We start from the raw sequence: 15854 nt of genomic DNA on the forward strand, positions 1-15854 counted from the left end.
ACGTCGGCTTCTCATGACCAAGACTATGCAGTCTACTTTATCAATGACCAAGAATGAAGAACCAAGTTCTTCGAGTTCCTTAACCGAGATCGCTCTTATAGCCGAGGTTTTTGTTTCATTAAATCAAGAACTCCAAGAGTTTTATCTGCGCATGAGCTATCACGTACGGTTTACTTAACCGTTTTCTCCACATGTTGCTCTCTCATTGGTTCGTGCCTGACGCGCGCTATCAGGTCGCGTTGCGTCTCGTCTGCGCACGCTGTCTAACAGACACGTCGTCTAAGGCATTCCATTATGGTTTGCCGCCCTTTCAAATTTTTAACAAAAACAACTTCTCTCTCTCTCTCTCTCTCTCTCTCTCTCTCTTTCTCTCTCTCTTTCTCTCTCTCTCTCCTGTTGTTTCACTTTGCATTCCTTTATTTTTGCTCAAGCTTTCTCTCTTTAAAGCTTCTCTTCCAAATCCTCCATTGTCGTTCCTTTCGAGCTCTGCCACTGCCATATTTTCCACCTCCGGCACACTTTTCATCATCTGCTTTCGATCATTCTCATCGTCTGACTTCGACGACTTTCATATCGACACTCATTTCACTCGATAAGTTCACAATTCTTTCCCCCTTAAGTTCGGTCTCTGATTTATTTCGAACTCCATTACATGTTTATACGCTGTTTGCTGCCATTGTGAATCTGTTTGTGTTCTTGAATCTTTACTTGTGCTTTGAATTTCATCATTTTGGGTGCCAAATGTGCTTGTTTGCTACTTAGTTGTTCAATCTGTCTTTGGGCCTACATACACGGTTCATGGCCCTTGTGCACACATACACACTGTTCATGTGTTTGATGCTTTAACAGTTTGTCACTGTTCTTGGTTTTTGCACATCTGCACACACTCATTCAGTGTTCTTTAAATTTCTATTTGTTTTTTTAAGTCTGAATCATGTTTTTTTTTTTGTTTTTCTTGCTTATTTCCAAATCTTTTCCTTGATTTCCTGTTTCCGTATAGATTTAGGTTTAGGATTTGATAGAAACAATATTCCTTAGGGAAATTAAAACAAATTCCCTAAAGATCTTGAAAAACCCTTGCCCCAATTCTTGTTTAGGGTTTAGTTGAGGTTCTTAAACCCACACCATACATTCTTTTTTGAAACTTTGCCCTAACCTTCATAAGCTGACATCATGGGTATATTCAGGTGGAGAGTAGATACCCCAGAAAAGATAGAGTATTTCCGTCGAGAGTTCTCCATCCCAGCCGATGTTCACCTTAGGTTGGCTGGGGAGAAGGACTCTATTATGCCTGATAGGGATTCCATGCCCTTCCCAGTTGTTGCTTTCATAGAGTATGGACTTAGATTCCCTCTAAACATTCTTTTTCTGAGAAATCCTTCATTATTACAAGCTCAACCGGATGCAACTGGCCATTAACTCCTATAGGGTCATCAATGGTATAATTGCTCTAGCTAGCCGAGAAACGTTAGGATAACACTAGCCGATATCCAATATTATTATACCATGTGTGGCCTAAAATCCAAAAAAGGCTACATCTATTACCTCAAGCCGAAATCCACAGCCTACAAACTCATAGCCGACCTCTCAGACTCTAACAAAGGTGCTGGAGATGATTACTTCATCGTCTCAGGCAACTAGGAATTTGCACCTGACGACGACCTTCATCTTTATCCTTCGCGCTGATCGATGTTTAAAGAGGATGAGGGTAAGAACCAAGTGTCAAATTTTCTGCTTTAAGACTTACCACTTTATTTCCCTTATATGTTCTAATGTAGGAATTTTGTTCTTGCAGCTCTCCCTCAACCCTCAAAAGATTTTCGCCAGTCCTTCTTTCCCAACAAGGACTTGAAAAGGCTGCTGAGCTTGCCAATTGACCAGCGCAAAGCCCCTCTACTGCTCAACTACATTCTAACTTACAAATCTACCTTGCCCGACGTTCCCAAGAGGAGCAAGACTTCTCCCTCTGCTACAACTCCAACAGTTGCCTCCTTACCAAGGCCAGACCAGGCCTCATCTTCTGATCCAATTAAGGTTGCATCAACATTTGCCCCCAACTTATCTCGATATCATAGTAACGACGCCGACGTCGAGCTCTGCCAAACGTACTAACAGGTAGAAATCGTAGCTGCAAACATCAAGGTTCTGAGGCGTCGACTTATGATCTTGCAAACCCACCTACCGCACTTCCAGTAATCCATTTCGGTGCCAAAGTAACAGTCACTTCGCAAACCGACAATTGTTGAAGACCTTTTAGCGAACATCCCAAGGGTTGTGACGGTGCAATCCTCGCCTTCTCTATCCCAATCAAAACCAAAGCCGAAAGGATTGAAGAAGGCCAAGGCCAAGGCCATAGTAACTCAGATTGAATCTAAGGACACTATGCCAATTTTGAAATTGGCTGAGGTTGAGAAGAGTCAAATGGCTACCGAGAAAAGGCTAGCCGAGGTCGAAGCATCTGATTCCCAACCGCTCAAAAGGCTGAGGTCTGAGCAGCCTGAGGGTAGTCGCAGTTTCCCTGGCAATATGACTTGGGCTCCTGAGGTCATAGTGGATGACAGGCCCCTGACAGTTGGTGACAGAGCAATGAACCTTGAAGTTAGCTCAGCCCTATCAATGGCTATTCTTTTACCAGAAGACATGAACCGTATAGCCGAGTTGCATGAATACGAAAACTTCGCCCTTATGATGCAACACTCGGTCTTAATAAGTCTCTTTCTTATTCTTTTGTAGTTTTCCTATACTTAGTCAAATTTCATTAATTTGTTTTTCTTCTTGCAGGCCATCTAGCATGCTCATTCATACGCGGTCAAGATCGAGATGACAAGAAAGGAGTTGGCATAAAAGACTAAGAAAACTGCCAAACTCCTTTCTTCACTCAACTATGTCGAAGCCAACAATTGAGCACTGCTGGATCAGGCCAAGGCTTCCAAAGCTACTCAAGATTTGGCCGAGGAAAAAGCTAAAATGGCCGATGCTGAAGCCGAGGCCGCTAGAGCCGATCTTGAGGCTCCCAAGGGCAAGGCTGCTGATTTAGAGGCCAAGCTTCAAGAGGCCCTAGACTCGTAGGAAGCCGAGGTGAAGGCAGCCGATGAAAAGGCTTATGAAGAAGGGTAGGCCGTTGTTTGTGACCAGTACAAACAGCAAGTCAACGTGGCTTGTAACCAAGGTTATTACCTTAGTTGGACGACGACGCTCAACAAATTACTTGTTCCAATGGACTCTGACCTCCGAGACATCAATCAGCTTTAAGTGCCTTTCCCTCCAGAGCCTAAGGACTCTGGCGATGAACCCGACGAAGATGATACCGAGGATGGTGAAGTTGATGAAGTAGAGGAGGAGGCTGCCATTGATGCCAAGTCTTCCACCCTCAATGAGCAAGTAGACTTGACTCAAGATGAGGAGGATGACTTGGTTTCCAAGGGCGTCTCACCCAAACCAACCACCTCTGAGGCCGAGGTCCAGTGCGCCGAAAGGAGTCTGGATCAGTCTTTGCTAGAAATAGACGCCGAGATAGCAGCCGAAAAGAATGCAACACTGCCCGCCGAGGTCCAGAAATCACAGACCAATCCTAGTATTTAGGATATGTCATATTTATTTTGTACTTCTATTTTGTTTGAACAATGTTTAGCTTGAAACTTGGCCGATATGCCCTTTTTGTAATTTGAACAAGTTGTCTTTTGCCAGGCCGAAGTGCCTTTTCTTGAATGCAAGTCTCCCATTTTCTTCTAAGTCTTAAATGTTTGTTGTATGTTTTATTGCTTTCATACTTAGAATATTTTTATATTTCTTCAAAGTATACCCTGACTGTTTGCCTTGGCCAACCATTGGCACACCTTGGCTAACACTCAAAAATATCAAAAATATTTTTGCAAGTGTTATTTAGTATTTCTCTTTACTTTCATATGCTATCCTTTTAGACTTTACCCTTTCAAAGCTTGGCAACCTGGTTGTCTATCTCGGCCAATATGTATCCCGGATAAGTTTTCCTCGGCTAACTTCAACTTGTAAATTTTTGAGAAATTTCAACAAGTGTTAAGTCCATTCAATCTTGTAAAGTTTTCCAAAAATTTCAACAAGTCCTAAGCTCTTACTTTCAAGTTTATCATTCTTACCCAGCTCCCTGCCTCCTAATGTGAACCTAAGTTTCACTTACGTTCACATTACGCATGTGCCTAAGGTCGTTTGCCGAAGTTAGATTCAAACAAAGACTAGCCGAGATTATCAACCTTGGTTTCTCTGTTAATCTAACTAAAATGCACTTAGTTCAACTCCATTATATGCAAGTATAATTTCAACTCTGCCATATAATGAGTCTAATTTATTCACCATACTTCACTTTAGAAACATCGCCAACTTAGTTCAACTCTATTATATGCAAGTATAATTCAACTCTGTCATATAATAAATCTAAGTTATTTGTCATGCTTCACTTAGAAACATCGCCAACTTAGTTCAACCCTATTATATGCAAATATAATTCAACTCTGCCATATAATAAGTCTAAGTTATTCGTCATGTTTCACTTTAGAAACATCGTCAACTTATTTCAACTCTATTATATGCAAGTATAATTCAACTCTACTATATAATAAGTCTAAGTTATTCGTTATATTTCACTTAGAAATATCGCCAACTTAGTTCAACTCTGTTATATGCAAGTATAATTTAACTCTGCCATATAATAAGTCTAAATTATTTGTCATGTTTCACTTTAGAAGCATCGCCAACTTAGTTCAACTCTATTATATGCAAGTATAATTCAACTCTGTCATATAATAAGTCTAAATTATTTGTCATATTTCAATCGAAAATATCGTCAAAGGACTGGTTAGTCCTATTACACAAATTTCAAAACCAAGCTAGAATTTTATTATTACTTTGGCTAATGACATAAATTTCGAAAAAACAAATATCTAATGATAGAAAAATTTCAAGTTGCAAATGTTCTAGGGTCTTGGTAACTCTTTGCCCTCATTGTCTTCAAGCCGATATGCCCCATTGCGGGCGACTGAGGTAATTCTATAAGGCTTCTCCCAATTTGGGCCAAGCTTACGCTCCCTAGGATCTTTTTTGTTGGCGACCATTTTCCTCAACTCAAGGTCCCCAACTTTGAACTCTCTTGGGTTAACCTTCTTGTTGTAAGCCTTAACAAGTTATTGTTGGTATGCTCCCAGCCGAATTACTGCTTTATTCCTTCTTTTTTCTAACAGGTTCAAATCTCGGGCCATGAATGCCTCATTAGTCTCATTCTCTATTCTCTGGGTTCTGATCCCTGGGATGCCGACTTCTAATGAGATGACTGCTTCAGTGCTATAAGCCATGGCAAACAGGGACTCCCTAGTTGATCTCCTTGGCGTAGTCCGATATGCCCATAGTACATTGTGCAACTCTTCCACCCATTTTTCCTTTGCTACCGCTAGCCTTTTTTTGATCTCATCTAAGATAGTCTTATTAGATGCTTCTGTCTGACCATTACTTTGAGAGAAACTTGGAGTAGAGTAATAGTTCTTGATTTTGTACTTTGCACAGAAGCTTTTGGTTAGCTTACTGTCAAATTGTATACCATTGTCTGCTATTATTGCCCTTGGGATCCCAAACCTAGTGATAATGTTTTTCCATATGAATTTCTTCACATCAATATCTCGAATCTTCACAAGGGGTTCTGTTTCTACCCACTTTGTGAAATAATCAGTTGCTACCAGCAGGAACTTCCTTTGCCGAGTTGCTTGAGGTAGTTGTCTAATAAGATCCATGCCCCACTGGGCAAATGGTCAAGGGGTAGATACTGGGTTCAAATCTGCTGCTGGTTGATGTATCAAAGGTGCAAACCTTTGACACTTCTCATACTTCTTGATGTAGGCTTCAACATCCTTCTGCATGTAGGGCCACCAATACCCCTGAATAATGGCCCTATGAACAAGTGATCTGCCCCCAGCATGGCTGCCACATACCCCTTCATGTATTTCATACAAGAAGTCTTCAATTTGGGAGGGGTACACACACACCTCAAAAGGGGGCTAGTAAAGGACCTTCTGTAGAGATATCCTTCTACTGTTAGGCTAAACCTTACTGACTTCAGTCTGGTCTTGCGCGCCTCTTTGCGATCATCTGGTAACTTGTCGTCACTGAGAAACAACACTATTGCATCCATCTAACATTGACCCATCTCCATACACATTGCTTCATACTCCGTGGTTAGTAGTTTCACACTTGGGCCTGACAAATAATCAACCATTATTGTTCTTGCCTCCCCTGATTTCATTGCACTAGTCAAGATAGCCTAGGCATCGGCATGGCTATTGTCATCTCGGCTAACTTGCTGTAGTCGGCAGTTCTGAAACAAGGCTAACAGTCTAACAACCTCTTTGACATAGCTATCATTCTTTTATCTAGGGCTGCATATTCGCCTATTGCCTGGTTCACAATAAGTTGGGAGTCACAGAAGACTACCACCTCGTTGGCTTCCATTACTACTGCCAAGTTCAATCCTGCGATCAGTATTTCATTGTTTGAAGCCTTAAACCCTAATCGAATAGATTGTTTTAACATCCGCCCATCTGGCGATACTAGCACTACTCCTGATCCCGCTTCCTGACGGTTTGAACTCCCATCAACATACAGACGGAAGGAGTCACCGATGTAAATGTCGCAAGGCTTGAGTTTTTCTACCTTCTTCTGCTCTGTTGATGTGGGATTTCTCATTTCCAGTTGGGTTTCTTCTTGTTTCCCTAGACATCCTAAGCCGCGACTCATCGGAGCCTAACGTGGGATGGCACTAGGAGTGAACTCGGCCATAAAGTCGGCCATAACTTGGCCTTTGATTATCATTCTGGGACTGAACTCTAAGTCGTATTGGCCCAATACCACTACCCATCTGGCTACTCTGCCTATCAGATCTCCTTGTTGTAGCAGGGACTTCAAGGGGTGTTCAGTCAATACCACAATCTTGTGGGCTTGGAAATAATGGTTCAACTTTTTAGAAGCCATTATTAAGGCTAATGTCAATTTCTCTAGGGGTAAATACCTAGTCTCTACGCCTGCTAGGATTTTACTCACATAGTATACTGCTATTTGTTCTCCTTTCTCTTCTCTGATTACCACTGCACTCACTGCATGCTCCAAAACTACTAAGTATAAGAACAGCTCCTCTCCAGGTACTGGATTTGAGAGAACTGAAGTTGTGGTCAGGTATCTTTTCAAGTTGGCCAAGGCGACTTCATATTCCTCTGTCCACATGAAATCTGTGGCCTTTTTCAATAGACTGAAAAATGGTTTACACTTATCTGAACTTCTGCTATAAATTTGTTCAGGGTTGCGGCCCTTCCTATCAACATTTGCACTTGTTTTTCTGACGTTTCAAATCTAGGATGGCCTTGATTTGATTTGGGCTTGCCTCAATGCCCCTTCTGGTAACCAAGTATCCCAAAAACTTACCAGACCCAACTCCAAATGCATATTTTAAAGCATTGAGTCGGAGCCGATATGTTCTAAGGATATCGAAAACTGCCCTTAGGTTAGCCGCGTGATTCTTAGGCTCTTTGGTCTTCACGACCATGTTATCAATGTATACTTCTACTGTTTTGTCAATCAGATATCTGAACATCTTGGTCACCAACCTCTGGTAGGTTACTCATGTATTTTTTAACCCGAAAGGTATCATTCTGTAATAGTACAGCCCTTTTGAGGTGATAAATGCAGTCTTCTCCTCATCAAAGAGGTACATTGCTATTTGATGGTACCCCTTATAAGCGTCTAGGAAGCTTATCCTACTATGTCCTGAAGTGGCATCCACCAACTGGTTGATTTTGGGAAGTGGAAAACTGTCCTTGCGGCAAGTCTTATTCAAGCTGGTGAAATCAACACAAACCCTCCATTTGATGTTCTTCTTTTTCACTACCACAGTATTGGATAACCAAGTAGGTAGTTCACTTCATGAATGGCCATGGCTTCCAGCAGTTTGTCCACTTCCTCCTCAACTACCTCGACATGCATCAACGTCGGCCTTCTTGCTCGTTGGATGACGGGCTTAGCCGACCTGTCTACATTGAGCATATGGCATGTGAACTCGGGGTCAGTGTCAGGCATCTTGTAAGGCGTCCACGAAAATATCTCTATGTTTGCTCGCAAGAATGCTTCCAACTCCCTTTCTTTCTCTTCGGCTAAACCTGAACTGAGAAAGAAAAAGCGCTTTTCATCACCTTGTTGGACCAGAACTTTCTTCAAGGCTTCTTTGCTTTTGTCGGCCGGCTCCTTGCCGACATTATCCAGGACCTCTATGTCCTCGTCCTCAATTTCTACTGTTTCTGCCTCTTGCATATTGCAGATGGATTTCATTACTACCATGGAGTAATTCTTTGTTTGCACCTGATCTCTTCAATTCCATGTTCTGTTGGGAACCGCAATAGCTGGTGCAGTGTTGAGGGAACAACCCTTATTGCGTGCAACCATGGCCTTTCCAAGATAACATTATAAGGGGAGGGGGTGTCGATTACTGTGAGCTCTGTACTTATCTTCTTAGTGTCTGCCTGTACCTCCAAATTTATTGCTCCTAAGGGCCATGTCGGCGTTCCATTGAACCCGACCATTGGACTATTGGACTGCTCCAAATCATCTCGGTGGAGGCCGAGCTCCTTGTAACATCTGACATACATGATGTCGCAAGAGCTGTCTTGGTCAATTAGAATATGCTTTATCTAGCATTCTCCAATCTTGAGGGATATCACCAGAGCATCGTTGTATGGATGTTGCACTATTTCCAGGTTGGCCTCAGTAAAGGACACAATCGGTCATTGGCACTCGATTTCCCTGGGCTTTTTCTGTTGGACTTGATATACATGTTGTAAATATTTCACCCTCTGGGTCTCCCCACGTACCTCGTTCTCATTGACCATCGAGTAAATCACATTGATCACTCGAGATCCATCTGCTTGTAGTTGTGGTGCTGGTAGAGGTGGTGCTACTGGTGCTAGGGCAATCTCGCCTGTTCTTTCCTTGTTCTGGCCTCATCCACCAGGTCCCTCAAGTAACCTTGTCTGACTAGGTCTTCTAAATGTGTCTTTAGGGCTCTACACTCTTGAGTCAAGTGCTCATCTTCATTATGGTAAGCACAGTGCTTCCCAAGGCTTTTTCCTATAAATTTACCAGGAATCTTCTCTGGTGTTCTGTAATACGGTTGGTTCCTAATCCTTTCTAGGACTTTGTAAACCGGGATCTGGGACATAGTGGTGACTGCTTGCGCAGCTCTCAGCCCTGTTTCTTGCCTATTAAATCCAGTATTACCTCAGCTTCGCTTCAGCGAGCCGTTTTTTTTCTCTTGCTTCGGCGCATTTGTTCCCGGCGTATCCTCTTCTGCTCTGGCATATTTTTTGATCCTTGCCATGAGCTTCTCCATACTCTTTGGCAGAGTTTTTGCCAACGACTTCTGTAGCATGCAATCATCCTCCAGACCGTTCTTAAAAGGCATGACCGCCAACTTCTGGTTACATCTTGGCATTCGGTTGAACACCTCACAATTAATTTTCGCATAAGCCCTAAGGCTTTCACCCACGCCAATCTTCAAAGCCATCAGGGAATCTACCCTTAATGGCTGCAACTTGTTTGTGACAAACCTGTCCATGAACATCTCGGCCAGGCCTTCCCAACTCTTCACAATTCCTTTTGGGAACTTGTGAAACCAGTCTGATGCAATTTTCCCAAAGGATGAGGGGAATACCTTGCACAGCAAAGGTTCGTTCCCGGTATACAACGTCATTGAATTCAGGTACAAGTCGACGTGAAAGTTAGGGTCGGACTTACCATCATATATCTGGAGCCTGATTAAGGCCGAATTATACAACATTAAGGCTGTTAATTAGGATCTCTTAACTTTACTTACTTGTCAAACCGTATATTTTATGTGTGTTTAATGTCAATCAGGTTGTACATAATCGGAGCATAAAATGGGCAAAAATACAAAATTTGGAGAGAAAATAGCTTCCCGCACGTGTGTTGACTTTTTTCTGCACGTGCGTTGACTTTCCCGCACGTGTGTTGACTTTTATTGGAAAACAGGTCTGATGTTTTAAAACTGTTTGAAAGGCAGCAGAAGTATAAATAGGAAAGAAGGAGGCTGGATTAGGGTTCTAAAAATTAATTCCAAGAAGAGAGAGGCTAGGGTTAAGAGAGAAAGAAGGATTCTTAAGCTTTTAAGACAACTTCCTTGGGGGCTTCCATCTCTCCCATCTTTTCTACCTCTTCTCACTCCTCCATGAGTGACTAGGTTATTCTTTTCTAGGGTTTTGATGAAATCCTAGCCATGCAATTAGGTTTTCTTTTTGATTTTTAATTATGTAAAAGTTTGAACGATTGTATGGTGTTTTAGAAGTTTCTTATATATATTTTCCATTATTTTTTCAAGCATTCGGCTTTCTGTGATTGTTGAATGTTTTTCATACAACAGTTTTCTATTCTTTCACATTCAAGGTATGAGACGAACCATACTACGAGGGACGAGTCGTGTCGCTACCCTTGTTTAGAGTGAACGATTTGTACTACTTGAGATGGTTTGTACTCGTACATTGAACGTAATGATTTTCTTGTTAAATGCTTTGTACTTGTAGTTGCGAAGTATTATTCCGTTCGAACCGTAACATAATTGATTTCAATTTGAAACCCTATTTACGCAACTAGTGGTGAACTCATTGCTGTAGGAATTTTTTCAAAAATTAATATCTCAAACCTTAATTTTTAATTGTCACTTTAATTTCTTAATTTCATTTAATTCCTTTTTAGTCATAAATCTCTCAATCATTTTAATCAAAATTAATTTAGGAATTTAGCGATTAAATTAGTCTAATTTCACAATTGTCCCTGTGAATCGATACTTGGACTTGCCATCATTCTAAAAAAATTTGGTACAGTTTAGTGTTTATTTTTGGTATGTGTAACGAACCATTAAATTTTGGCAGCGTATGGAACCTCTTTGGGGCCTCAAACCTGTCCAACTCCATTGAGAACGGTGTCTTCGGCTTCACAGGAGATGTGACCTCGGCATTCTGCCACTTCCTCTGAAGGTAGTCCCTCAAATCCTCTTTAGCCCGACCAGGAGCTCGGCTATCGACAAACTTCAGCCTTTTTGGAGCACTGCTCCCGGTATCGTTACGAGTCCTTTTGGATTTCGCTTCATTCACTGTATCAAAGCAAAGTTCCCTCCTCTGAACATGCCGATGTTCCTTGACATAAGTTCCTTTGGTGCGAGGTGTCCTCTGGGACTCCCCTCTTACTGATTCTGCTCGCTCGGCATCCCGTGAAGGCCGATGTGACCGTTCCTTCTCCTTGTCATGCTGTGGGACTGCTGGGATTGCTTTCTGTCTCCCTTTCTGGGCGTCGTTCTTGGCCACCGGAATCGGCGTATCATTCAATGAAAACGGTAGCTGCATGACATTGTTCTGCATTATGAAATTGACAACCGATTGCAGGTCTTCCAACTTATTCGCCATTCCCTTCATCTTGTCGTCCCTCTTCAGGCATCTGTCTTTCCATACCTGGAGGTCGCTTTTGTTGTAATACCCGCCTTGACATGCTTTTTTCGGTGTGTATCCTTCTTGGCCCACGTTTTTTTCCTCAAGATTCTAATCTCGAGGTCCTTCATTAGGGTTCTCCTTTTTCATGTTAGGACCGGCATGTTTGCCACTTCCACTGGGGATGTCGTCCCCAATCTTCCCTTTCTATCTGTCGTTGGCCATCTATTCTCCTTACATTCCCACAGACGGCGCCACATTGTGGATGCTGATTTCCGACCACACTGTCAAACAGGAACTCAGCAGGAGAGCACATGCAGAATAGATCACGTTCGAACAACCTGTCACAGAAAGATAAGACTCCGGCGATAGTTCGTCCACCCGGGGGCCCTCCAACGATCAAGTCAGTACTCAGTTATCTCTTAAAGATAGCAAATAGTGTTTAACTCACTAGTCAGAATACAAAAAACGTACCTTAGACCCACGAGGGTGCCTTATTTTTATAACTAGCATTAACCTTATCCCTGTAGTAGCCTAGCTTCAATGGACTTTGGCTCAATGCTCATCTTGGACTCCCAGCTAAATAGAGATAAACTCTCTAAGAGCTCTATCTTTATCCAGACTGAGGTCCTCCTCCATTCTAGGACTCCTATCCCTTATCCGCTCATCTTGGATTCCTATATCTTCGTAGATAATCCCGGCCTAACAGAGATCACCTTAGCGTCATGACCAAGACACATGGCACCTCGGCTGACAATTCAGCGTCACCTTGGCCATATGTTGTTATCCACAAAATATGTCCCCACATACTTGATATAATTATATTGACTTGTTTTTTTAGTAAGAATAAAGCTATTGAAATTAATGTAGATAGTATGTAAACACATGAATAAAAAAAAATAAAATATGTATTTCAACGTAAAAGAGACAATTATTTGTTCTCTTTGTATATAATGAATTACTGATGAAAATAGTGTAAAATATTATATGAATTAAAATTTTTAGAAAAATAGCATAATCATATCAAACTTTGTGGAGTTGGATGTCTTTTTATCAAATGCTAAAAATAAAAAGTGACTCATTTTAGTAGTGTATATATATATTTTGGGTTATTTTTATCAAAAAAATAAAAAAATAATTCAATTATCAAACAATATTTATTTTAATTTGAATTATTATAAAAACTAAAATGTTATTGGTGGGCCAATTAAAGTTACTTTATTTTAACTTTACATATAAATTAGGGCGGGATAAACATCCAATCGAAAGGCTTAACCTAATCTCAAATGGGCAATTTCAATGTAACGAATTTATCAATTTAAAGAAAGTTAAATTTCTGTCAAGTAGCAAATATACATGTTTCAATAAAAAAATAAAATTTTTATTTATTTATAAAAGTATAATTTCTTTATTCTGTCAACTGATCCACGTACACTCGCAAATCTATCCAACCCTCCCGATCGATTTTGGAATCATAGGTGATAAGATGCAGATAAAATTTTCTTAACCCAAGTCTTATATTTTAAAATTTTCTTAACCCAAGTCTCATATTTTAAAATTTTCTTAACCCAAATCTCATATTTTGGGAAGTGGTTAAAGGCTAATTTTTTGACTTTTAATACTTTTAATTTCTTTTGAGTCATATCACTTCTTTCTTTTTTTTATATGATTTTTAAAAAAAAATTAAAAAAAATCAAAATATTAATTTTTAACTTATTTCTCTAAGCAAGTCGTTTCTTCTTCGATGGGGGGCGTAAGAAACTGGGCCTAATTAGAACTAAAAAATGGGAAACTTACTGATAAGTCTCATGTACCAAGTTCAAGATCCAGCTAATCCCAAAACAAAACACTTGCACCAATTAGTCCAATACATTTTTAATTGTTACCAAAAAATCTTTTTTTTTTTTAATTTACAGATACTGTTCACATCTTACTACTGTCGGATTTCCATTTAACGGTCGCCGAAGACTCACCGGAATGTCTAGAATATTGCCGGGAAAAAAAAATTAAATAACATGTTATGAAACTGTAAAATTTTACAATTCTAAAGAATGTTATAAAACTGTAAAATTTTATAGTTTTAAACCATGATTCATTCCAGCACCAAAAAAATATTTTGAAACTGCAAAATTTTACAGTTTTCACCGCCTATAACTAAAACTCGAAAACTACTTGTTCAGAATTCGAAAATTTTCTCTATTAGAACAGAAAAACAGAAGTGTATAGCAGAGAAAAAAAAAGAGATCGAAGGCGAAAGGCGGATGTAGAGAGAGGATTATACTCCGACAACTATTTTTTGTTTAGATCTAGCCAGATCTGATGTAGATCTAAGTAGATCCACTCATCTTCTTCGTCGAAAATATATATCTTCGCCGTCGGTGAGAGTGAAATCACGAGTTGATTTCGATGGTTAACCCCGATCAATGGAGAAAGACATGAACACTTGCACCATCGTCTATGACAAAGACGATGAGAGAAAAATGTAGAAAAAAAGATAAAGAAGAAAATGTAAAAAGGGAGGAAAAAACCAGAGAGATGGAGGAAAGAACTTTTGGATGTACCCAAAAAGTTATAGAATTAAATGGTGTCCACATGTTCCACATGGGACAAGTGGGTAATTTCCCCCTAAAAAATTAAACTTGGGCCGAGCTTCAAAGAGGAAATTGGGCTGTTAAAGTTGGGCTTGGACATATGTAACTACTACCTCCAACTGGGCTTCAACAAGCCCTAGCCCGAACTTGCATGCATTGCAGCCACACTGAAACCATTCCATATAACACGCCCAACGTTCTTAAACCCTAGAAACCCCCATTCTCTCTCTCTCTCTCTCTCAACAAAGCAGCAGAGAAGCGGTAAGCATTTTAGGGTTTCTCTCACTCTTCTAGCAAACCCTAACCCCTCTCTCTATCTCTATATGTGTATATATATATATAAGTTTAGAGATAGTTTGAATTTTTGTATTTATTCGAATCTGCGAGTGTTTGATGATTGTGTTGTATGATCAGTGTTTGACAAGTTACGAGAGTGATTTTGGGCATTAATTTGGTGCTTATCTGAGTGATTTAGAAGATAATCTTGTTTTATGGTTGTTTCAGGTGTGTTTTGTGGGTAAACGATGCTTGTGTTGTTCGAAACCCCTGCGGGCTTTGCCCTTTTCAAAGTATTGGATGAAGGAAAACTCTCCAAAGTTGAGGTAATTTTAGGTTAATACACTCGCATATAGATATATGTATTTATGTATGAATGTAGGGTTTTAAGCTTTATGAGTTTGTGGATTCTCTGATTTTATGGTGTATATATCTTAGTCACTAATTGTGGTTTTGTGTTGTAGGACTTGTGGAAGGAGTTCTCCACAGCTGAGTCTTCAAGACAGGTCATTTTTATATTCCTTTATGTTGTCATACACATGCAAGCTCTGATATGCATATATGTGTTTGTATTTGGGGTTTTGAATACTGATTCTGATTTATATAGTGATTTTTTTAGTGAAATTGTATTTTACTATGCTTTAAATGTCCATAAATACTCCTGTTGTTTTTGGGTATCCGAAAGGAAAAAAATTATTCAAACAAAAAAATACACGATCAAGCATTGTTTAGGTATTATAACTTAGTTAAGTTGGTATGTCGGACATCCAAGATGGTGGAAATGAAAATTTCAAAATGACAGATTGTAATTCAGGTCTGGGTGCCTGAAAGAGTATGCATTTGATCACATTTTGGGATAGTATAAGTAGGAGTTTTGCTGTTATATTGGGTTTGATTCCATTTAAGTCTAAGCAGCTTTTAGTAGTTGTACATATATTGTACATATATTGGAGTCAAGATCCCCTCCTTAACTTTCCTCCTTGACTTCCTACTTGCAGGGCTATTGGGTCCACTTTTAGGCCCAATTTCTATAATTCGAACCGTTCATATTTAAGATTTGTTGATTATATCATACTTGTAAAAAATCAAATTGATAAGATATCAGAAAGTATGTGTTCGGATCATCGAATTAAAAACCATTTTTTAAAAAATTTAATAAACAGTTTTTCGAACACATACTTTTTGATATCCGATCAACTTGATTTTTTACAAGTATAATATACTTAACAAATCTTAATATGTGAACGGTTCGGATCATCGAAATTAGGCCTAAAAGTGGGCCCAATTACCCCGCAAGTAGGAAGTCAAGGAGGGTAGGCAAGGAGGGGATCCTGATTCCATATATTGTCCCACCAGAGTTATGTTTTTGGTGTTTTGTTTTTTGGGTTGCCTCCCTTATATCTGGTGCCTTTTGCATTGCTTGGAATGTGAACTGGCTGTTTGAATTATAGGTTGTAACCTTGTACGTGCTTTGTGAATTGGCACA

At 40.0% G+C, this 15854-nt stretch overlaps 1 protein-coding gene across 1 annotated transcript in view; it reads left to right on the top strand.

Annotated features, from left to right (window-relative positions):
• Positions 1 to 14237: 14237 nt before the first annotated feature.
• The window catches only part of LOC114314057 (putative nucleolar protein 5-2), a 5727-nt gene continuing 4110 nt past the window's right edge, over positions 14238 to 15854 (top strand). The window contains exons 1-3 of the mRNA XM_028260494.2: positions 14238 to 14353; positions 14597 to 14694; positions 14833 to 14874. Coding sequence (XP_028116295.1) covers positions 14617 to 14694; positions 14833 to 14874 — 120 coding nt within the window. The 5' untranslated portion in view covers positions 14238 to 14353; positions 14597 to 14616. The remainder of the gene's footprint in view (positions 14354 to 14596; positions 14695 to 14832; positions 14875 to 15854) is intronic.

This window comes from Camellia sinensis, chromosome 5, assembly GCF_055761805.1.
Source record: "Camellia sinensis isolate YWXY chromosome 5, ASM5576180v1, whole genome shotgun sequence".
NCBI lineage: Eukaryota > Viridiplantae > Streptophyta > Magnoliopsida > Ericales > Theaceae > Camellia > Camellia sinensis.